The 25,101-nt window shown below is 44.9% G+C and overlaps 1 protein-coding gene across 1 annotated transcript; it reads right to left on the bottom strand.

Moving 5' to 3' along the window:
* Positions 1 to 8,024: 8,024 nt before the first annotated feature.
* On the bottom strand, positions 8,025 to 24,665 carry Stoml3 (stomatin like 3). Its single transcript, XM_028873382.2, is given in 8 exon segments — positions 8,025 to 8,158; positions 8,161 to 8,338; positions 9,973 to 10,107; positions 10,810 to 11,013; positions 12,393 to 12,475; positions 15,476 to 15,548; positions 15,630 to 15,733; positions 24,523 to 24,665. Coding segments are annotated over 8 exon segments (861 nt in total). The 5' UTR covers positions 24,563 to 24,665; the 3' UTR covers positions 8,025 to 8,114.
* Positions 24,666 to 25,101: the final 436 nt, after the last annotated feature.

The following is a 25,101-nucleotide window of genomic DNA, read 5'->3' as shown; positions in this document are numbered from 1 at the left end:
TCCATTCTGAGCGATGGCTGGACTTCAGACTACTCACCTTGTCTCTGGGCAGCTGGTAATCAGGTAAGGCTTTGTCTTTGGAGGCATGAGTCAAGATGGAACAGAATTCCTTCTAGATGGAACACAGAGGCGTGTACGTCTGTGACCCACAATGAAAACCTCTTAGAACATCAGCATTCGACTCCACCTTTTTAACCTTATAAATAATAGCAAACCCCATATGAGCACTGAGTGAAGACCCGTACACAGCCTGACATTTGTAAAGACTCCATGTATACTCAAAGCCAAGGGAGCCCCTATGAGCAACAAGAAGGTTCTATGAAACCACCTCGCTGTGAGTTCTTTCCCAGGGTAAAAATTTCAAAGTCAATATTTAAACATGTAAAGGTGGTAGATCATAACTTTAATCTTAGCACTCAGGAGGCAGAGGCAGGTGGATCTTAATGAGTTTGAGGCCAGTCTGATTTATATAGTGAGGTCCAGGACAGCCAGGGCTATGTAGAGAGACCATGTCAAAAATAAAAATTAGGAAAAAAATTAATGTAAAAATGGCTGGGCATGGTGGTACATGACTTTAATGCCACCCCTGGGGAGGGAGAGGCAGGTGGATCTCCATAGTGAGTTCCAGGTCAACCAGAACAACATAGGGAGGGAGACCCTGTCTCAAAACCAAACCAAACCAAGTGTGTAGAGATTACAGAGAGCCTTTTCTTACGCATCAGTGCTGAGGGTTAGACTGTTTCCAGAAGGAGAAACATGAAGTAGCGATCTCAGAACTCAATGCAGAATCCTGGAGTTTAAGAGCTGGAGGGTTCATTTGGGAAAATCTGTGTTAATGTTGACAGGGAAACATTCAGTTCTTTGACAGAAAGAAAAGAGAGAGAATATTTGTGATGATGCAAATGCTTGACAAATCGGAAATTCTCAGAATTGTATGGCCTTGAAAGCAACCACGTGACGATCCTTTTGCATTTTTTCCTCTTGATAACAACCATGACACAAAGAATATAAGACTTTTCATGGACTTACTACACAAATTAGTGGGTTGCAAATGCCTAGTTGCTTACCAGTGCTCGGCTGTGTGTAACTAGGAAGAAAACTGTAACTCCCACTATTACAATGCCCACAGACACATGAACACAAATAAAAAGAATCTCAATTCTAGTAGAAGGTGCTAAATGCATTGCTCTCGCTGAAATAACATGGGCGATTTTCAAGGTCAACACAAAGGTCATGTGTAAAAACCTATTGTGGGGGCTTCTGATATTCGTTCAAAGGCTAATATATTTCCTTAAATGGTTTCCTAGAATTGAAGGACAGACATTTCAGGACAGATGTGTCTGGTCACTGCCACACCACTGTGTCTCTGTTTCTGTCAGAGAAGGGAAGGTTTGCAGGGTTCAGTAGCTACTTCCACTTTGATCAGAAATTAGAAGCAGGACATGTTTTTCTTCCTTTTCCACCAGAAAGACCACACAGAAGTCAGAGAGAGAGGAAGAACCGATTCACTAACAAAGGTGGATAAAATAAAACACGCTAACTTGATTCCTTTGGTTGCTAAAGGGCTGTGTTTTCTGTTTCTCCTGTCCCAGGAGTGCGTTCAATGTCTTCTCATTCACATGTTCTCTCAGTGTTTGCTTTGTTAAACACTAACAAGAAACTATTCCTGCGCTGGCACACCTTTCCCTGGCCCCCCTCCCTTTTCCTCCCCCTCCCCCTTCTTTTAAGAAAATGGACTAGATTTTCCTGGAGGGTTTCTTTTCCATATCTCTAGTAGCACCCTCCATGTCCTGGTGAAACCTTTACCATTTCAGTGGGTAGTGAGCATTCTCACCCATGCTAATGCCGCACAGCAGGGCTGCTGTGACCTTCCTGTATAAGATATTAAAGATTTAGAGTGGGAGGGGTAGGGGAAGGACCCTTCCTGCCAAAGAAAAGGATCATATTGAATGATGTGATGGCCATGTACACCTGGATTCTCTTGCCTCAAGATAAATTAAATTTTGACAATAAGATACAAAAAAAAAATCCCTTTAAGGGTTTCATGATGAATAAAAGCCAGAATCATCTATATAAAATTCATTAGAGTAACTGAATACTTTGCAATGAGACCAAGCAGCCAAGAACGTCAACAGTACGGAGTTTTTTTAGAAATATAATTGTTAAATGCTCAGTGTCGTTCTGCTATTAGCCAGACGGTGCCTTCTCTGACTACATAAGTGCTTCAGCAACCCAGGTGAAGTTCAACAAGGATTTATTTTTTTTCAGGGCTTGGACACTCCCCAACAGTGTCTGCATTGTACCTGAGAGAGAGAGAGAGAGAGAGAGAGAGAGAGAGAGAGAGAGAGAGAGAGAGAGAATATGTAAATTTTAACTGGTAAAAAATAAAGAACATATAATAAAAATGACTTACACTATAGAAAGTTGGTCTTGGATTAGAATAAAACATAAGGTCTGTAAGGTAGAACCCAGTACCACACAGTGCACAGCTGTCTTTTCCTGGGATGGGACTTTAAGCTTCTGACAAGGATTTTATTTTGTTGTTGTTTTTTGTTTTGTTTTATTTTTGCTTTTGCCCATTTATGTATAAAAGGAAGCTTTATCCTGGACATGGACTGTGTTTTATAATTGTATTCAGGACTTCCTCCCTTCCCGGGTTCCTTCCAATACATTAGCAAGCACATATTTATCTACCACTGAGAGGCACATCTGTGTCATGGAATTATTTGCAGCCTTTCCTGTTTCCCATGGGAATGCTTCAGAAACTGATAGGGTCTCGTTGTTTTCGCGTATTTGCTAAGTTACTGCATATTTGCTGCACATTAAAGTTTATTCCTGGAAATTTAATTATGCAAATAGTTTGGAGCCATTCACTCTTAAATCCATGGCTTAAATAACTCCTTCTGTCATTTGTACTCTAACTACCCCTGTTTTGCATTGAATTATATCATGTGTTTAATATAAATAAAAGTCCTTATCATGTGTGTTCAGATGACCAATTATTGTGTTGTATTTCTGTAGCTTTTGTTTCTACTAAAGAGACAAAACCCCTGCAGGCTGCTAAGAATAGAATTTTGGTTCTGGATCGGAGCTCACACATGCCCCTTGGTGGGCATATTACTTCCACTGCCTTTCTGAAAAGAGTAGTAAACATATTCTGCCTCTTAGATATACTCACAGGTCCTGGTTCTTGGTCACCAGCCATAGCAAGATACAGTCAATGGCCCCCTGGCAATGTACATTTCAATGAAACAAGTTCACTAGTCCTTTGTTGTGGGGTAGTTAGCCCTTGCTGTGATTAGGAAACCTGGCCTAGCTTTACTGACGAGGATGAATCCACCCTTCTGGTCTTTACTACCAATGTAGACTGGTCACCCTTACCTGGACTTCACACCAAGCCATGATAATTCTGTTAGTTCTCTGGCCTGGGCTTAACTTTCCAGTTGGGAAGGGTCAACCCTGGCTAAGGGATCAGTTCTGGGAAGGGCTGTTCACCCTAAGCATTGCTAAAGAGATGGGTGGAATAATTCATCTTTTAACATGATACCACTCTTCTTCCCAGAGCCCCCATCCTGGTGCAGAAGCTTAGGGGCCACAGCCAGGTAAGTGTCCCAAGTCCACCCACTTTATTTACATACTAGACAAGTGCAACTTACTTCCTTCTGACTCTTTTCTGAGAATGTTTTCCTTATTTTCAGCTTTCCCCCCAACATTCCTGCCTTCCTACTCTCTAAATGAAGGGACTCTAGCCTGCCTAAGCATGGCAAACATGGCTCTAGCAAGCCTTGTCCTTCTCCTCCATACCCTCTGCCTTGCTAAGGAAAAAAAAAAGTTAGATTACATTCCTAAAGCTACCCACCAAGGTCTATTCCCTTATTTGGCCACTTCCTCTTCCTGAGGCTGATTAGCAAGGTCCAGGAATCAAAGTATTGAAGTCCAGCAATCAAAAGTCACCCCCCACACACACACACCTTTGGCTGCCCTAATTAACACATCCAGTGAAAATTAAACACCTCATCCTAACATGGGGTTTCCTCTTGTACCTTTATAAACTGTCGTTTGCCTGTGTGCCATGTCTGTCTTCTCTCTATCCAGAGGCGCTCCTTCGTCTACCTCACCCCACCCCCGGGACACATACCCTTCGCCCCCTCCCTTGTTCCCTTCTCTTCTTCCTCGTTCTCTATCTCCTATTTTTGTCTCGTATCCCTGCCCTCTGTCCCTCTGGGATAAATAAATCTCCTGTGTGCTGAGAGCTTGGTCTGGGAGTGTCCTGAGCCAAGGCCAAGGTTCCCTACACTAAGACCTCCCCGACTTGTGACTGCCTGCCTACAATGTGTCTAACTCCCATACCAACTTAAATGCCCTGGCCTTTTTACTTCTCTTTTCCATCCCTCCTTCTCTGGGCAGCAACTGAAGTTTACAGTTTGCCTGCTCTGGGTTTTTTTTTTTTGTAAACTCTAATAAAATTGTCCTTGTGCTTCCCTAAACTCCATTTTTAAATTATTTTATTAATAAAACTGAGAACCAATCTATTTCCTCTCTATCAATTAGCTTAGATTTTTAACTTGAAGCCACCGCTATTTAATAATAATGATGATTAAAGAAACCTGCAAGCATATCCTATTTCAGATACCATGGTACAAGTCTAAGAATAGGGGCCATGATAAAGAAGATGAAATAGAAGAAAAGGAATTCACTGTGTTGTCAGAGCACTTTCAGCATCTCAAAGATGAGGAACAAAAGTGACCGTGAGCCGTTGAAAGGCTGTGACCAGCAACAGAAATGCTCAGGTCAATCAGGCTTCTAGAAAAAAAAAGAGTGACAGTCAGTCTTTGCAGTGGAAAATTCCCACACTGCTGAGGGGAAGCCTGGCCTTCCGGAAGCCAAGGAAAGAGGACCAGAGAGAGGCAAGAATTCAGAACCACCAGTACATGGAGAGTGGAAATGTGATCTCCCTGCAGTGAACTCACAACCATTCCAAAGACTCCCAAGTTTAAGAAAAACCCCAAGCCAAGCCAAGGGACACATGTCTAGAGAAGAAACTAATGGGATGGGGGTAGAAAGATGAGATACATGTGTGCCAGCTCCTCATCATTTCAACCAAGCCAGAATACCACCTCATCAGAAGCTTGTTGGTAATCTTTGACACGCCCCCTCGGCCGCTCCAACAACCCAAAGTATACTTCAGTATAAGGTGCCACCCACAATGTAAATGTGACCAGCTGCAGCAAAAGGGTAATTAAACAGAGGAGGATTAAACCTCAAGGAAGTTGAGAGATGTATCTAGGGTCATTACCAGGGGAAGACTCTTTAAAGGGTCATGTACAAGAAGAAGAGGTCAAAGTATTTCTCCAGGCCCAGCCTTCCTTAGACCTTGGGATGATTTATCTTTACCATCAGCTTAACTGGATTTAGGCCAAACAACTCTGAGCATGTCCACTAGGGCATTTCCAGAGATGTTTGACAGCCAGAGACCTGCCCTGAATGTAGGCAGCATCCCATGAACTAGGGTCTCAGTCTGCCAGCTGAGCACAGGCGTTTCTCTCTCTGCTCCCTAACCGCAGGCTCTTGTTCCCACTGCCGAGTCTTTATAGTCTTTATACATTAAACCCCTTCTTTCTTATTAAACCCCTTATATGTCCTTCATCAGGTATTTGGAAATAGCCATGGGACCTGTACTGATTTTAGAGTTGAACTTGTTGCACATCGTTGTCTGGCTTCTGCTTTTCTTGCCTCCTGCAGACACAGCCACCTTAAAGGTTGTGCCCACTCTTACAAACTGTGAGCACCTGGTGGACATCTGGCTTGGGAGGATTGTGCTGTTCAGCCCAGATGCTGCAAACAGGTACACCCAGGAAAGGTGCAATTCAAATTCACAAAAAAAAATGATTCCACGTTTAACCACACAGGACATTCCTGAATGATCATCCAGGCTGCCCCTGGGAGTCAGAAAAACTCATATTTCACACAACACATTGGCTTTTTGTGAATCTTGTACACTTGTTCATTTCTTACCTTGTAACCCGACCTACCGTGGCTCAGCTATTGGCCTTCCCCTTAGAATGAGTGTGTGGGAGACTACCCACCACCCCCATATTTCCCAGAGTGCTTTTGAGTAAGAGCAGTAGGAAATATTAGATAGAAGGCTTGGGGGGGGGAGGGGAGATAAAGATAGAGAATAAAGGATAGCCTCGAGAGGGCCTGGAACCTATTCCATCGGCCCTGACTGTCTCCGCCCTAGAGTATTTAAAAAAATGCCAAGGGATGGCGCAAAAGACCTCTCCCCAGCACAGCCAAGTGCAGACCATCTCAGACACCTGCACTCAGGCCTGTGGTCCAATCATCCTCTCTATGCAGACCTGCTGGGTAAAGCCACGAGGAACCTGAAAATGGGCTCCCACAAATGAGAAATGCACACACTCTCTCATTTGATTTTTGGTTTGTTTTTGAGGGGTTTTACACACACACACATACACACACTACTGGTGACTAAACCTAGGGCCATGCACATGCTAGGCAAATGCTCTACCACCAAGATTATTTTCTCAATAATCTGGCCCACTTCTGAGGCATCTGCAGGCCTCTGTTCAATTCTTTGGGAGCACAAAAACCTGGAGCCCCTGTGGGGGTGCCTAAGGAACCTAAATATCAAATGATAGTTGATAAGACAAAGGGTACACTTGACACGGGTTCTTTACCACTCTTAAACACTGATGCAATGCCATCCCAGGGGAGAGGTTATTTGCCATTTCCCTTCCTCTCCCCCAGGGAAAGGACCTTACCCTAGTCTCAGTGGATGGGGGAGGGGTGTGTTTTGAATGTCATCCTTGGCAGTCTACACTCCATGAGTCTTCTATAGCCTCTCTATCACCAAGGAAACTTATCTTCAGAGGGTCTTTGTTTAGTCAGCCTTTAGTGAAAGCATAAATTATAAGATGCACTAAAGAAATAATTGGCCTTAATGTTATAAAGACTGAGTCACATGAACCCTTAGTGTTATAAGAGACGGAGTCCCTTGAATCTACAGGGGGTTGCTTTGTTTTGTTTTAAGATAGGATCTCACTATGTAGCTCTGGCTGACCTGGAACTGTCTGTGTAGACCAGACCAACCTCCAGCTCACAGAGATCCTCCTGCCTTTGCCTCTGGGAGTGCTGGGATTAAAGGCCTAGTCTATGTAGCAAGTTCCAAGCCTACCAGGATAACATAGGGAGTACCAAAGACAAATAAATAGACAAGTAAAATAAAGTAAAATAGACCCCATTTCTCAAAACGAATCCCCAAAGAAAATCATGTCTTGGCAATGAAATAAACTCCACTAAAACAAGTTTAAAAACTCTTCACGTTCTATGACTTTCTTTTATTTGCAACAAGTTCTTCAAGTTGGGGAGAGATTACAAACAGCTCTTAATCACTACGGCTCTTGGGACTTGCAGAGTGAAAACATGCAATTCACAGAACGACCTCCCCAGTGGCTACAGATGTTCTGACTAGCAAGCAAATTGCTCTGTGCTTTTCTGCCTTGCTGTTCCTCTGCCCGTGATAAATGTGCATGAGGCCGAGAACGGCCAGCACCCGAACAGGACATGCAGAGTGTCCAGACGGCAGGACCCCAGCTGACACCTTTGCCCTGTGCTCTTGCTTCTACGTTGCAGCTCCACACCCAAACCGATCCTAATTTTCAGTCTTGAGGGACTTCCTTATGCCTACTTGAGCCATAGCAAGCGAGAGCAGTAACTCAAATACATAGTAAAAATGCAGGCTCTGCTTCCCTTTCCAAAAGACCTAAGGTCCTTCTTCAACACAGCTTCAATCTGCAGTTCTTGTCAAAGTCACCCACAGTCTCTCCCCCTTCTGAGAGGAAGTCCCCGCTGATCGTCAGGGACAACTACTAACTAGTTACTAAGAATATTGAGTATTGGTTATGCCTCAAAAATAAATGCACTGCGCAGCTCTTGGTTTCGTTTGTTTGTGCGGCTGCTGTGCCTCCCCCTGGGAATTCTGCTAGTTGTGGAGTTACGGTAGCTGCAGGGTGCTGACCTCCCTCTTTTCTAAGGGCTGCCTTCTCATGGTACAGAAAGGCCTTTCTAAGCAGTCGGGGGTCACTTGGAAGACCTCAGGCTTTAGCATTGACCTTCTTATTGTTGTCATAGCTGATGCACCAATGCCCTCCAGTATGTTCATAGGCAGGGGAAAGACAATGGTGGAATTCTTCTCAGTGGCCACGGTGGTCAAGGTCTGGAGGTAACGCAGCTGGAGGGCGACGGGGGACTCCGACAGCACCATGGAAGCCGACTTCAGGGACTTAGAGGCGTTCATTTCTCCCTCGGCTGCAAGCACCTAAAATGAGAGGAATGAAAGTTGACAGCTGCATGGTGGCCGGGGCTTCTTTTTGTGGGGTTGTGTCCCCATTTTGCTGTGTGTGTTTTCTCTGCTCACTTTCTTATCAAAGACAAGATTTTCACATTCTAGAGGACTTGAGAAAATTCAAGAAGTTGCACAGAGTGAATGTTCTGGTTGGTTCTGGGTTTTGTTTTGCTTCAGTTGGGTTGTTTGGCTACTTGACTCAAAGTAGACTCATCTGGGAAGAAGGAACCTTATCTGGGGGATTGCCTCCATTAAATCACCTGTGAGCAAGTCTACGGGAACATTTTCTTGATTGATGACTGATATGGGAGGGCCCAGCCCACTGTGCCCAGTGCCATCGCTGGGCAGATGGTCCTGGGTTGTATAAGAGAGCAACTTGAGCAAGCGATGAGGAGCAAGCCAGTGAGCAGCCTTCCGCCATGGCCTCTGCCTCGGCTCCTGCTGTGACTGAAAGAAACCCTCTTCTCCTCAAGCTAATTTTGGTCGTGGTGTTTACCACAGCCACAGAGGTATAGACTAGGACACTGGGGATAAATATTTTACAAAGGATGAGCCCGCAGATTTTGTTTTCAAGCAGATAAAAGCAGTGTCATTTAAGCAAATGAAAACTTGACCATCTAACCTGAGAATTTGTGTGTGGAGGGCTGAGAGCAACATTCAGGAGCCAGCTCTGCCCTGCTGTGGGTTATAGGGATCCATCTCAGGAAGTTGGGCTTGTATGGCAAGTGCTGGTACCTCCTGGGGGGCCATCTCTGACTCTTATCTTATTCTGTTGCCAAATTAGTCTCGTTCTTACAACGCCAGAATTGTTCCTATTCTCTCAGCTTTTGATCATGGCGGTGATGAGCCCCAGCCCCATAACCCTCGTTGGGACTCTCTCTACTGGCTGTTCTAAATTCTGAGACTACCCTGGCCAGGGCTCAACTGACCCGTCTGTGGGCACTTGCTTTCCATGTGTCAAAGGAGTCCTACTTTAGGAGCTGCCAGTACTCCATAGACAAAGCAAGTGTGACAAAGGAATGTGAGTGGAGAAAAAGCCTTCCGTAGCCACAGTGTGGCTTCCTGAGAGTCATACCTGAAGATTTCCAATCTCTCACACCAGTAAATCCATCCATGCAGAACAAAGGTGACGGCAGATTCTAGGACACTCAGGGCCAGGCTGAGTTTCGCACGTTCTAATTCTAACCTGGCTTGGATTCAGTCACTTTTTTAAAGCCAGTAACATTTATCATACTCCAGCGACAATGCTTGAAACATAAGCACTAAGCTGGTCACTTCTGAAATATCAGCTTTATAATGATGGTGCTTCCTGGATGGCTCCAGGCTCTGCTTCACAGGATCTGAAATGCTTTGTTTAGTCACATTCTGCTGAAGACCTAATGTGGGGCCAGTGTTGTTCCCTGCATTGCTGACGACCTCACATGCAGCAAGCAGAATGACTTAGTATCAAGCGTCCTCAAGCTATGGTAAGCTGCCCACTGTCTTTTAGGGAACTTCTCAGGAAAGATAAGTCTGTGGAAAGAATCTCTTGCAGAACAATGATTGGGACTCTATTCTCCCTTCCGCTCCATCCTTGTCTACCACCATGCTAATCCAATGTTTCTTACCTTGGCTCTGGCTTCCCGGGTGGCCTCAGCCTCAGCTGCCATGGACCTCTGCAGCTGCACAGGAATCCGGACATCTTTGATCTCCACCCTGGCCACTCGGATTCCCCATAGCTCAGTGGCATCATCAAGCAACGTCTGTTTCCAAAAGAAACGGCATTGATCAGAAGACATGTGACCTGCCCCAAGCATCTGGTGTGTTTGGGGAGGCTGTCTTTTCTAAACTCATTAATGGTGTTGGGAATTGAAGTGAATCCCCTGAAGGTTTCATGGACCGATCTTGAATTGGGGGTATAGCTCTGTTGGTCGAGAACTTGCCTAGCCTGGCCATATGACTACATCAGCTTGCTAATGGGACTCTCAGTTTCTCTCATCCAGGACAGGCTTCCTATCAGCTTTGTTACCCCATGGTTAAGAAGCTTTCTTCTCCCATGCAAACATTTAATGTTTTAAAATTATTTGACTTTAAATGTATAGGTATTTTGCCTACATGTATTTCTATGCATCGTGTATGTCTGGTACCAGAGGAGACCAGAAGAGGGCAATAAACCCCCTGGAACTGGAGTTACCAAGGGTTGTGAGCCGGTTTGTGGGAGCTGGAAATCAAACCAAGGTCCTCTGCAAGAGAGGTATCTTAACCACGGAGCTATCTCTCAAACTCCCATGCAAATCTTTAAATCTATACCTTGTGATGACAGACAGTATTGCCAGGGATAAGGAAACCCATCTTGAGAGGGCAGCTATCTCTGAGTCAGAGTCTCTATTCTGAACTATGGATGTTGGTGGCCAGCCACTGATCACTAAAATGAGGGAATTCACCATAGTATTTTGTATCTTCACCTGGATGCTGTGGGCGATCTCTTCTCGCCCAGATAAGATCTGGGACAAACTCTGGGTCCCTAAGACATTTCTCAGAGTGGTCTGAGCCAGCAGGAATGTGGCTTGGTGAACATCGTTCACATTGGCCACCGCTGAGATGGCGCTGTAGATTCTGTAGTAGACAACTCCATCCACTTGGGTGGTCACAGAGTCTCTTGTGAGGATCTGCAGAGCATAGACAGAGTGAAACCATACGGGTGCTATTTTACAATTGGCAAAGAGGCAGCCAACCCCAGAGTCCTCCCTCACCGAAGGGCCTCATTGATGGCAACTCATGCTGGCAATTGCCAAACATCTGTCCTGGCTTCAGAATAACAATATCTCACAGCTAAATGACTGCACAAGTTTGGTCCCTACCTAACCTTGTAGCTTCAACTTAGAGAATTCTTATATCCCAATAGCCCCGCCTTCTTCCCCTTCCAAACAGACAGAATTTGCATCCTGTTGTCTACATGGTGTGAGGTTCTCATTGGGATAAAGGAAGAAGCAATGCTTCTTAGGAACCATAGAGGGCGCCAGAGACCGTGTTCTATATTCAAGCAAAGCAACTGTGTTAGCTTTACAGAGACTCAGCATCAGGTATTCTGAACAGTGTGAAGTCTCCGTCTCTCTCCGTATCTGTCTCTCGGTCTCTCTTTCTCCCTCCTCCCTCCCTCTTTCCCTCTTTCTCCTCCTCCTCCCCCTTTCTCTCTTCCGGTGTTATTTCTGGGAGGACCTTGGGATCAGAACCTGAAAACTGTCCACTACAGAGCCACAAAAGCCATTCTAAGCTTTCCAGTAGCGTCTATGATGGCTCAGCTCTGAAGTGGTTCCTCCATGGCTCCTGACAGCCATGGTAGGTTCCTGAGCCTTGATTGGTTCCCTGCCTGCTAATTATGGCTTTGGCCATGCCCCATCTTTCCTGCATTTCCTTTTCTTTTTAGATGCCTTGGGTCATAAGAGGGCAGCCTGCTTGTCAGAATCATTTCTTCTTCTCTAATACTCAGTTACTGCTTTGGATCATTAATTCATACTTTTTCAAAATTTGTTTGCAGTTCAAACTCTTGCGGGTCCTATGTAGCCTCTGTACTGTCCCTATACTTGTTCTGTCCCAACACGTACAAATAGACACCAAAAATAAACAGCAAAAGTAGAGGTAAGCCGTGCCGTGCCGCTGATTCTAAAAGGCCCTCTGAGAAGGCTGTGGGGAGGGCAGCCTGACCCTCCCCTCTCCCCGCCCCCCACACCCACACCCACACCGTCCCTCCCGCCTGCTCAGCTTTCCCTGCCCGGGCCTCCTGTCTCTAAGCAGCTGCCGTCACCCTCCCCAGCTGCCCCGCCGGGGCTCCGCCGGCCTCCACCTGGCTATTCCACGTCTGTCATCAGCCCCTCCCTTCCGCTTCATTCTCATTCACTCTCATTTGACTAAAGGAAGCCACGTTTCAGGCAGGCCCTGGGGTGGGGGGTGGGAATGAAGTCATCCTCCCCCTGGAAGGTTAAAATTATGCCCACGTCCTAGGGGACCTCGCGGCTTTATTTTTAGTAACCCTTGTTTACTCTGGTACCTCTTGTGGAGGAATGTTGCAGGTAACTGTTCGGAGATCAACCTTGACAAACACGTCAATGCAGGGCAGGACCAGGATCAAACCTTCGAAGAAAGAAAATTGATTTAAAACTTGACCTATTCAAGAGAGTGACAAAGAGAGTCTTCTGGATATATTGAACATCATTTTTTTGTAATGCTGTATGTGTTTCTTGCATCTTCAATGTGAACACATTCAGCTTTAGTGAAGGTGACTGATTCTGGTCGGTCAATAATGAAAGGAAACTAATTACTTAGGAATTTAGGACCTTTGGCAAAAACGCTAAGGTCCCTGACGCATGTTTTTTAATTTTTATTCTTAGGTAATCTACTTCTACTTAAGCATTTATTCTGAGGTTAATTTAAGAAGGGAAATTGGTTTTCTAACTATAAAGAGTCAAGTTTGGTTGTGCTTATCAGCTCCTGGCAACAGCCTCCACATCATCAACAGTGCTGAAGGAATTCTGCATTAAAATCTTCCACCCAGTCCCGGGTACTCAGGAAAGGGGCTGAGGTAGGTGGGTTACAAGTTCAAGCCCTGCCTGGGCTACATAAAGAATCCAAACCCAGCTTGGACAACTTAGAGTTTGTATCAGAAACTATATATAATAATAACTATACACTATATAATAATATATAATACAATATATTATGTTTATATATTGATTTGCTCATTATGTATTATATTATATTGTTATATTTTATATATTAGTGCTCGGCACTTGGCTAGCCCAGTCTTCCAGGGACTCAGGTTCCCTCCACACAGCGCAGTGCAGAACTGAGAACTGATGTGTCTCTTTAGCTGTGTTCAAGTGCCATGGGGGCCCCAGGTGCACTCACTTCTGTTGCCCAGTGAGTAGTAATTGGGTTTGGAGCAGCTCAGGGAAGGGCAATGTAAGAAAACCCATCTGAGAACACCGTGGGTCCTCAGCTTTACCCCGAGGATTTCGTTCTTTATATAAGCATCACAGCCACAAGGCGTGACAAGCAAGACAGGACAAGGAGCCATTTCCATCCATCAGGAAATCTTTATGTTACTGTGTTTGTTTTCAAGGCAGAAATCAGCTTTTCCTCTGAGTGAAGAGCCAGCAACATGGGCTGAGAACACTGTGGTTTCGGTCATTGATTCATAGTATTTCAAGCTTTAATTTGTTCTCTAAATTTTCCTGAGACCTGTGGTAAGAATCCCTACCCTACTTCCCCTCTCCCACCGCCGTGTGTGTGTGTGTGTGTGTGTGTGTGTGTGTGTTTTTTTTTTTTTTTTTTTTTTTTTTTTTTGTTGTGTTGTGTGTGTGTGTGTGTGTGTGTGTGTGTGTGTGTGTATGCGCGTGGATGTGTGGTCTCTGGTTAATCCCAAGTTCCTGAGAACTACCTTGAGTTCAGTGTCAGCCACCCCCATGTTGGACCGTTCGCCCATCTTTCCTGAGCTTCCATTACCAACGTGCAAGATGTAGTGAAGAGGAAGCATGGGTCACCACGATAACAAAGTACTGAGCACGACATCAGGCATCCGTGAAGGGCCGGATCTGGCTGCCCTTCTCGTTAATACTTTTATTACTAGAGGATAATTTGCCACTTGCAAAAGTGTTAGCAGTTGGGTTTGTTTCCCTCTGGTGTTCACGATGTTCTGAGGCAAACCATTAGCCCCAGAGACATGCGTGACGGGGGTTATTATCCTGGGACTCTTAGCAGAGAAGTCTTTCAGGAGAATTCGTTAAGAAGAACACATTGTCCTCTGGAGTTCTCCAAGCGGTGGCTATTCTGCTTCTCTGCCTGATCTCGTGTTATTTTAACATTGTCTTGGGCCCATCAGATGGGGAGCAGGACTGAAGGGAGTGAGCTTGGTTGCTCTTCACTGGTAGAGTCTAGCACTGATGTTGTTAAATGCATAGGAGCAGCTGTAGGAAGTGATCCTTGCCCCGTTCTCTTAGGTTGGTTATGAAATTTGACAAAAATTATACCATCTGAAATGGTCAGGGCTCATTCACAGAAGTATCCTTGGAAGTCTCTCACGGTTTTTTTTTTTTTTTTTTTAATATAACATGTAATAACACACAGTGTTGTTGGGTCAAGGTCAAGTACAGAGTCTTGCTGTACCGTGCATAGAAGGCATCTGCTCTGCCACCCCAGGTCGTACAGTGTGGTTGGAGACACAGCGATTTTACTCAAAGTGCAGGAGCAGGGCCAGAAAGCAAATGTTGTCAGAGAAATATAACTAATGGATACTGTTTTGTGACAGCCCTTCTGATCCATAATATTAAAACCAGTCATATGAGATTGTCATTGTTAGAAGTCAAAACAAATACAAGCAACGCGAGGTTTAAGCGGAGCTGTGAATCAAGACCACAGGTCTAAGGCTCTTCGCTATCCAACGCCTCCCATCCCCTCCCCCAACCAAAAAAGGCACTCTATAATTTGAATCGTTTGTAACGATTTTTACTTCCCAGAGTGGCAGAGAGCATGGGAAGAAACAGTGCCCCTGGAACTGGACGCTGGGACACCCCTTTTTACTGCCAGCCATTGGGACACTCACCGACACATCATTAAATCTATGTCGGGTCTCCACGGCTTCACTTTCAAAACTAGAAGCCTCCACCCAGGGAGGCACACCTGACTTCCAGCTCCTCTCACTATTCATCGGCTCGCTGCAAGAGGAAGCTATATATACACCGTGAGTGTGTGTGTGTGTGTGTGTGTGTGTGTGTGTGTGTAGTCTGTTAGCCCTTCAAAAGATAATACAATCCAGCTCCTTGAAAAGTCCTTGTGAGTAATCTAATGGTCCCCATGGGCCGTTTACTTTCTTCCTTCACTCCCCAGACCTGGCTCTTCACAGCCCTGGGAATAAATGACATCCAGTCAATGTCACCCATTTATGGGACTACTCAGGGGGTGAGTTATGAAGTCGGTTCCGATTTCCTAATGCTCAGCGTTCCATGTTAGTGGTCTCTCCCACTGGAGCTCTCTCCCCGATGGGACAACATCTGTCCACTGCCTAAAACACAAGGTCTCTGGCTTTCTCTGCTAGATGCCACAAGCGGTGGTAACAGATGTCTACAGTCTCCATACCTGGTCCCTTGGCTTTATCAGTTTGGATGCGTCCCAGTCGGAAGACAACAGCACGTTCATACTCCTTAATGATCTGAGAGATTAAGGGAAAACCTTTAGTCTTAGTGTCTGTCGGGTTCCCAGGGAGATACCTGCCCATTTCCCAGGGCCTTACCTTCAAGCACATCCATATGGAGATGGGGAAGGTAAGGAGCATCAACAGCAAGGAAAGGAAAAACAGGATCCAGCCACACACACCAAGCCGGCTTTTGTTGATGCCTGGGAAGTGAGAAAGAAGCAAGCTTGTAATCTAAGTGATGCTTAGGAAAGCTTTCAGGCAGCGTAGGTGAGGACGAAATATGTCCTGGCACTGCTCAAGCCTGACAGGATGGAGGAGAAAACCTAACTTCATTCACACAGTAAGTATAGTTACAAACAGCTGTGCACATGTGCACACATGCACACCACACACACACACACACACACACACACACACTCACACACACACCAATGCACGTGCATAGGAACACACAATGTTTTCTGTAGAGGGTGCTTAGAAATTAAAATGGATCTGTCCCTTTCAAGAAGCTGCTCAGCGCCAGGTGGTAGTGGCACACACCTTTAATCCCAGCACTCGGGAGGCAGAGCCAGGCGGATCTCTGTGAGTTCGAGGCCACCCTGGTCTACAGAACGAGACCCAGGACAGACACCAAAACTACACTGAGAAAGCCTGTCTTGAAAACCAAAAAGAAGAAGGAGGAGGAGAAGAAGCCGCTCAGCAATCAACAGTGATAATCATTATGTTTTTGTAAGGCCAGCATGGTGTCTTGGAATGTGACCATGAACCACTCATTTCAGGACCATCAGATTCTTGAGCCCCTTGAAGTCTCCATATGAAATTCAAAACAAGCCCTGGGATAGGTAGGGAGGGGCTGTTATCCCTAGAGAGAAGAGGGATGTGCATGCAGGAAAACATCTTAGAACCCCTGGGTGTGCGTTTCTATGCAAGGTCTCTCCTGTGCCAACTCCAGAGCTTTACACAGTCATTCCTAAAGAGATTCTCCAAGTCTCTTCTTCATCAGTAAGATGGGGATAGGAGTGACCTACTTTGGAAGATCTGATAAAGAATAAATGATACCATTTTTACATAGATCCCGATCCATGCATTAATGCGTGTATGTGCCTATGTCTATCTGTGTTTGTGTCTATGTCTCTGTGTGTGTGTATGTGTATCTGTTTGTGTGTGTGTGTGTGTATCTCTGTGTGTATGTATGTGTGTACGTGTGTGTATCCTATTATTCCCACTTTACAAATGGATAGAAAAGCCAGGGACTTATCAAACTGCTTTGTAAAAAGAGGAAACTTATTTTAAGTCCTACATCAATAATTTAACATCTTGAAGCTTCAGTCACATCAATCGTAACTTCTTATTCATGAAATGTGCATATTTGGCCAAACTTTTCCTGTTAGAATTCTTTATAGTCATCCTCTCACTTCCTTGTAGTCCTCTGTCTATTCTCTTTTCCTCCATTCTCATCCCCAATCCCTTCTGATTGAGTCACATTTTCCACTCAAACATTAGAACTAATTGTCTTTGCTACATGCACCGCCCCGCAACCCCAGCCATTCCCCTGCCCAGGTTAGAGACTCAGGTCATTGTTGCCTCCTTATCCATCTGCTAAAGTCACTTTGGAATTTGCACCAATACATTGGGACCTGTCGTATATATGTGCACGTAAGGGGGTCCTGGGTTTTTGCTTTTATGAAGAGTGAAGCGGTGAAAGTTTTTAAACATCTATTTTGTGCATGTGTATGGAATAAATCCCTGGTAATGCATGTGTCAGGTTAAAGAGATTTACAATCTTACTCAATGGTCAGTGCCCTTTAAGGAGTCTGAACCCACCCCCTCCACTCTGACGGTACATGTACCTCCTTCTGCATGGTCCGAGCTCATGAGATTGTTTCAGACTTCTCAATTGCGTATCTTGATGGGTGAGATTATCTTCATTTTAGAGACATATTTAGTATTAACACCTTTGTAAGTGTTCTGTTCAGGCTCTAAATGTCCATAAGGATGGCATTATGAACAATAATGGCTTGCCTGCCTACTCTAAAAACTCCTGAAACATCAACCTCTGAAGTCATGGAACCACTCTGAGGTGAATCTGATGTTGCTGTGCAGGATAAAAAGACACTTTGGACTGGTGAGACGGCTGGGGGATAGGGTACTTCCATCAAGCCCAGCGACCTGAGTCTGGTTCTCCGGACACATGTGATGGAAAGAAAGAATCAGCTCGTGTAAGCTGTCCTCTGACCTCCGTGTCTATGTTGAGGCATGTGAATAAATGGAGTCAAAGTTTTATATAAATAAATGGAGTCAAAGTTTTAAATAAAATAGAAGGCATTGGGTGTTTGTATGCTCACAGAATCTTTACTGCATCCTATTTGCAGTGATTTTTAGTATTAATATAGCCTGTACATGTGTTCTCACTGAAAAAAAAAATCAAAGTTTAAGACTTAGGCTCCCTCCCTTTAACTACCCCCTACTCAGTTCCACATTTATATAGAGAAGGAAAATAATTATCATCAATATATGTCTGTCTTTACAGGCCAATTCCCAGGCATTTACATATACATATTTGTCTCTAGGGATGACAATCTGGTCTTCTACAGGTCTTAGCATAGGCAGCTTCCTGTGGTGTGTGATGCAAATAATGTTTGGTTTCCTGTGCTGTTTGCCTCAGAGTTCACAGGATTCTTCCTTTATACGTGGTCTGCCATTGTCCCTTCCAAGCTAAACACTGAAGTCTTAAGTCCATTGTTGTTTTATACCTTGTTTTAATTTTTTAATTGCATAAAGACTAGAGATCCAAATAAAGATCTAAGATCCAACCAGTTCTGAAATGGAAAATTCAAGGTTTACCCTACTGTCTCAGAAAGAAAAGCATAGAAAGCCATTAGCAGAAGCAGCCCGTGGGCAGACAGGACATGAGCAGCCCTGCTCACATGTTCTAATCAAGACAGCTGTGCACCCAAGCCAGAGACACCAAGGTAATCACATGATCTGCTCCCACATAAGCATCCTCCTCTGCTATATGATCATAACAGCTAGTTGGGAGGAGCTGCTAAAACAATGTATGTAAAGGAATTATGAGCCCCACAGGTGAGGTGGTGAAACCTTGACAATTGTCCAGGAATTTTTGTTTGGGTGTTCTTGTGAATGTGTGTGTGTGTGTGTGTGTGTATCATGTGCATGCAAATGTACTTGTGTATACATGCATATCTGGAGACCAGGGATTGATGTTTGGGGCCTTCATCTATTACTCTCTCCTTATTTTTTGAGGCAGGGTCTCTCATTGAATCCAGGATAGCCTTTTCAGTAACATCGCTGCTCCCCAGGGATCTTCCAGTCTTTGCCTCCTTCCCATCAGCACAGGGGTAGGATAATACACATATACAGTATTATCAACAGGCTTTCATTTGGGTTCTGGACTTCCCAACTCATGCCCTCATGATTGCACAGCAAGAATTTAACCTAATGAACCATCTTCCCAGCTTCTAGAAACTTTTAGAAGCTGGGAACTTTTAGTGTTCCCACTTTTAGAACTAAAACCCAACTTTTAGAAAATTAAAGAGAGGAAGAAAGAGACAGACAGAAAGAGAGAGAAGAGAGAGAGAGAGAGAGAGAGAGAGAGAGAGGAGAGAGAGAAAGAGGAGGAAGAAGATAAGGAGAAGGAGAAGTTTATAACTGTCCAATTAAAATTATGCAAAGTCGCCGGGCGGTGGTAGCGCACGCCTTTAATCCCAGCACTCAGGAGGCAGAGGCAGGAGGATCTTTGTGAGTTTGAGGCCAGCCTGGTCTACAGAGTGAGTTCCAGGAAAGGCGCAAAGCTACAAAGAGAAACCCTGTCTCGAAAAACAAAAAACAAACAAACAAACAAAAAAAAAAACAAAAAAAAAAAAAGAAATGAAAAGAAAATTATGCAAAGTTATTCATCCTGATAATCCCAGCACATGTGCAGCTGAGCCAGGACAGGGAGTTGAAGACCATCCTAGGCTACAGAGCAACACCCATCTCAACAATCACAGCAAAAGAACCTTCTAAATCAGAGTTGGCTGGTGACAAACACCATGATTGGCCCTCCTCATGCACCCTCCCTCCAGAGGCCTGGCTCCACAGTTCTTGAAAAAGACCCAATTCGGCATCAGCACCCGAGCCTGGGACTCAGGAGGCCAGGCTTGCCATGCAAACTCCTAAACATCAGGAGGTTCATTTTCAGTAGCTGAGCTGCTGATGGTCTACACTACGATTTTAGTGACCCAGACATGGGTCCAGGGAAAGCCCTCCACAGGTCTGCCCCTTTGCACAGATCTTTGTCCCTCACTCCCACTTGCATCCCACATATTCCTCTGCCTCAGTTGCCCTACCTGCTTCTTCTTATAACCCGCACCACTGCCACCCCTGGGTACACCCCTAGGGTCCATTGTGAGTTTTAGCTGCTTCCTGTGTCTTCCCTGTAAATATTTAGTGCTTTGAAGGGGTGTTCTGTTCCTGGATCCCTCCTGGCCCACTGTAGAAGCCAGTGGGTGAGTGGAGAGTCCACTCTGACCCACTTTGAAGTCTCAGAATGATGCTGCACCACAAGTTAGATTTATGGGTCTATTTGGAAGTTCTTGTCAGAAATAATGATACATCAGAAGAGACTCCCTCTCACGAGACTTAATTAACCCAAGAACCATAAGCCATTGCATTCTCGCCTTCATGTTTCTGCCTTCCTGTACGCTCACCCCCACATCATTATGAGAAAGTGAAGAGAAGATGTGGCCTTGAGACATTCTCCTCTGTCCCCACACTCCCCATGCTTCTAGGTCTCTCCGTCTCAGAAATGACAGCATTGCCCACAGCACAGGGGTTTGGTCCTTAAGAGTTTTCCTCAGATGGCCTCACAACAGTTTCATGTCTACCATCTGTAAGTAGCAAACACCCCGACAGACACACAATATTGTATTTTTGCATATGTTTTATTAATTAATTGTGGACAGGGCCGCATGTAGCCCAGGCTGGCTTCAAACTTATGTGTAACTGAAGATGGCTCCTTCGTCTACCTCCCCAGAACTGGCTTTCTGGTGTGTACCCTCGTAAATGCTGAGGATTGAACCCAGCTTTTTGTGCATGCTAGGCAGAAAAAAAAATGGTATGGCATAAAACCATTTGGCTAATGGAATCCCAATTAGTCCAAATACATGCATAAAAAAGAATTCTGGGAGAAAATTAAAGCAAATGTCTCTGAGTGATGGAAACATAATGGTTCTGAATTCTTTTTAAAATGCTTTTATGAAGAGATTTGATTTTTGTTTCATGTGTGTGTTTGCCTTCATGTATATATGTGCACCATGTAAACACAGTGTATGAGGAGGCCAGAAGATGCCCAGGAACTGGAGTTACAGACACTTGTGACATTCACCTATGGGTGCTGGGAACTGAACCGAGGTTCTCTGCAAGAGCAATAAGTGCTCTTAACAGCTGCTCCATCTCTCCAGCCCTTATTTCTGTTTTCTTAACTTTTCATATATTTATGCTTTTATAAAGAAAATTTTAAAGAAAAAAATAATGTCTGGCAAATGTTCCTTCCTTCCCTCCCTCCATCGCTCCCTCTCTCCTCCACCTCCTACCTTGTTAAGACACAGTGGATAGAACAGGGCTCCAGCAGCTTCTCGGATCTCTCTGAGCCAGTCACGGCCTTCAGCATCAAATATGAAGCTGAGGAGCAGTGTTTTTCAGTACCTATAGTCCATCTTTTCTGCCTGTCTGTTCCTCTAAAACAGACCAATAGCTTTCACCGAAGAACCATTTTTTTTTTAAGATTTATTTATTTATTATGTATACAGAGGAGGGTGCCAAATCTCATTACAGATGGTTGTGAGCACATGTGGTTGCTGGGAATTGAACTCAGGACCTCTGGAAGAACAGTCAGTGCTCTTAACCTCTGAGCCATCTCTCCAGCCCCCGAAGAACCATTTTAAGCAAACATTTGCCAAAAGGAACACAAACACAAAACATGGTTTCAACCTGGTGACGTCTCCACCCCGGAGAACTGATTTGGATGCAACTTCTCAAGCCCAGACATCCCGAAGTACCAGGATCTCATGGCCATAGGTGGTGATAGACAGAAGCCTGCACTTCTTACAAAGGGCCCCAAGAAGGCGCAGATGGTAATTCTGAGAGGAATCCCACAGTGTAGACATCTGAGTCCAGTTAACTCTGACACTTCAGTGAAAGGGAGTGTAGAAAGTCAACAGCTGGTAAGCAGTGGTGTGTTGACAAGGGTTGGCCTTGGGGTTTCTGGGTGTGGGGCTCTGATTTGTGCATTGTGTGACTGTCATCCCATCACCAGGGGACTCTGACCTACCCTTGTGAATCATGAACTTAGAGTTACAGAGGTGCACACATAACTTTCAAAAGCAGTGGCTCCAGTTGGAGTGGTGGCCAAGAAGCAGCTATTCAATTCCCTCACCATTTGCCAGTGAGTGCACATCTCTGTATTGCTGGAGGACTACTCACTATACACTCTGTATTGCCGGGAGGACTACTCACTATACACTCTGTATTGCTGGAGGACTACTCACTATACACTCTGTATTGCTGGGAGGACTACTCACTATACACTCTGTATTGCTGGAGGACTACTCACTATACACTCTGTATTGCTGGGAGGACTACTCACTATACACTCTGTATTGCTGGAGGACTACTCACTATACACTCTGTATTGCTGGGAGGACTATCCACTATACACTCTGTATTGCTGGAGGACTACTCACTATACACCTTGTATTGCTGGAGGACTACTCACTATACACTCTGTATTGCTGGGAGGACTACTCACTATGCACTCTGTATTGCCGGGAGGACTATCCACTATACACTCTGTATTGCCGGGAGGACTACTCACTATACACTCTGTATTGCTGGGAGGACTATCCACTATACACTCTGTATTGCTGGAGGACTATTCACTATACACTCTGTATTGCTGGGAGGACTATCCACTATACACTCTGTATTGCTGGAGGACTACTCACTATACACTCTGTATTGCTGGAAGGACTGTCCACTATACACTCTGTATTGCTAGAGGACTATATACTAGATCCTGACTGTATTGGAGGTGGAGCAGAAGAAGGGTAAACTCATCTCTAAGTCTCAGAAAATCCACCACATTGTGTTTCCCATGCATTTTCAACAGCACAGGAAACACAAGCCCCAATTCTGTTTGTTCTGCAAGAGTACAAGTTTATCGTTTGATTAAAACGTCCAAACTACAAGTCCTATGACTACCCTAAGATGCCCCACTGAGGGGACAGTGACAATCACACCCTCTGCTCAGGTGCTGTCTTACCCTGTAAAAGTGGAAATCAAAATTCTCACAGAACCACTTGTTTAAAAAGGCGAGGCCTGGCATGGCACACACCTGTAATATGAACACTACAGAGGCGGAAGCAGGAAGATGGCCAACCTGAGCTCTATAGTGTGAAGTGACGTCCCCATCTCTCACCCCCAAAAAGCCACATCAGGCTGATCAATTGATTGGAATTTCTTAATTGAGGAGTTTCTAGGTCCAGAATTAAGTGCAGAGGCAAAATGGACAGGACCTCTCTTCTTCTCCCTTAAAGCCCATTCAGAGCCCAGCTCTGTGTCTGTCCCAGCATCAGTGTGAACATCAGGTCAAATCTTCTGGAAGGAGTCCACTTAGGAGACTGGCAGGTCCCACCTCCACCCCACTGTAACCTGCCTGCCCGATGTCCCCACCAACCTACTTAGGAAATGTCTTGATTCAGGAATTCCTTTTTCTCTCTAACAATAAAAACTCCATAAAACATTTGCATAGTGGAACATCCTACTTGGGACAGCTCCATTCCATGTTCCCAGGCCACTGTAACTCATATCTGGCTCAAAAATAAGCTACCTTTTATTCTTCCTGAGATAAGAGTTGTGTTTTTTATTGGCCATATGAGACCTTGTCTCTTAAAAAAAAGAACAGGAAGAGGGCACCCTCCGCTACCAGGCAAGTTTGAGACCAACAACCTGGATGACATGAGAACTAGTCTCGAATTTTCAAATGATGTGAAATGCTTCAGGCTATCAGTATTGCTATGCCTATGTCAAGAAAAAAGACTGTTTTCCAATCTGATGAATGCCTATTTTTCTTTTCTGAGTTAGTGATGCTAACTGCTTTCTCAGCTTTCACCTTGAAACAGGGTTTTGGCGACTGAGGTTTACAGAGGACTTGAGGAGTTTAACTCCCACGCACAGACACACTCCTCAATTCCACATCACCACCATCACGTTTTAACCAGGTTCCAAACTCTCCAAGACCCGGCTCTTCCTTTGTAAAACCATAGTGAAGGTGAGAGTAAAGACTTCCCCCATAACTGTCGGGTCTGAGAAGGTAACCAGAATCAAATACTTCCCGGTTCATCCCTGTCATTAGTACTAAGCACAGTACTTGGTACTTATGGACTAAGTCTTACTCTTTGAACATCTTTCCGTTTATCTGAAATTATGCAACTTAAGCTAACTTTTTTCTTAATCACAGTTTCATCAGACGCTTTTGAATATGGAGGAAATTCAGCCTCCACCATTTCTTTGCCGTGTAAGGTGAAGAAAACAGTGTGAAGATAAACAAATGCCTCTTTGATCACAGAGGGAGTGGAGGAGGGCAAGTTACAGACCACCGTTCAAAAACCAAATAAAACCAAAGTAAACAGCAAATACCAAACAAGGGGTTCTCAATGGAAGTGGAGCCCCCCGCCTCCACCCCGCCATTGAGACAAGGTCTTTGCTATATAGCTGAGGTCAGCCTTAAACTCACAGCATAGCCCAGGCCAGCCTTGAACTCAAAGCAATTCTCCTGCCTCAGCCTCCAGAGTGCTGGGATGACAGGCATGCCCAGTTGAAGTCAACGGCAGTAGGCCTCCCTGTGACCACGTCACACCTCTGCAGAGCTCCACTCCAGCTCTGACTAACGTGTGTGTGTGTGACATTCAGAGAGGAGGAAGGAACTTACCCACTAAGCTGTTCTTATCCGGTTTCTCGGGGGAATCCATCTCATTCTTGAGATGCTCTCCAAATCTAGCAGATGGTCCTGGCTCTGGATCCACGCGTGGCTGCAGGCATCAGCTGAGTGGTGTGTGGAGAGGAAGCCAGAGCAGGGAGGCTCCCTCCCCTTGGCACGCACCCTGAGGAGTAGTAACCCTGGTGCAGGAAGCCTGGAAACGTAAACAAAACACCTTCCCTGACTTCACACTGTCTTTGTTCAAAGAGAAAAGGTAAAATAAAAAAAATAAATAAATAAACAAAGACAGCCTTCTGTCAGGGCTACTTCCTATAACATATGTCATGTGATCCTGTATCATTTACTTACTATAAAACATTGCTAGCACCCTGTGTAAACATCATATGAATACAAGTATATCTGTCCTCATGTATCATAATGCAATAATGCAGCCTAATTCACCCAGCACACTTCAGTAAGAACACTTTCAAATGCAAATCTAACCATACCACATCCTTGAGACAGTGCTAACTGTTGGACAGTTGAGGCTAATGTCATGGATGTCTCAGGCAGTTTGAAACTGCTGGCCAG

The sequence above is a fragment of the Peromyscus leucopus genome, chromosome 6 (genome assembly GCF_004664715.2).
Source record: "Peromyscus leucopus breed LL Stock chromosome 6, UCI_PerLeu_2.1, whole genome shotgun sequence".
In the NCBI taxonomy this organism is placed as follows: Eukaryota; Metazoa; Chordata; class Mammalia; order Rodentia; family Cricetidae; genus Peromyscus; species Peromyscus leucopus.
This window is presented reverse-complemented; position numbering and strand designations above follow the sequence as displayed.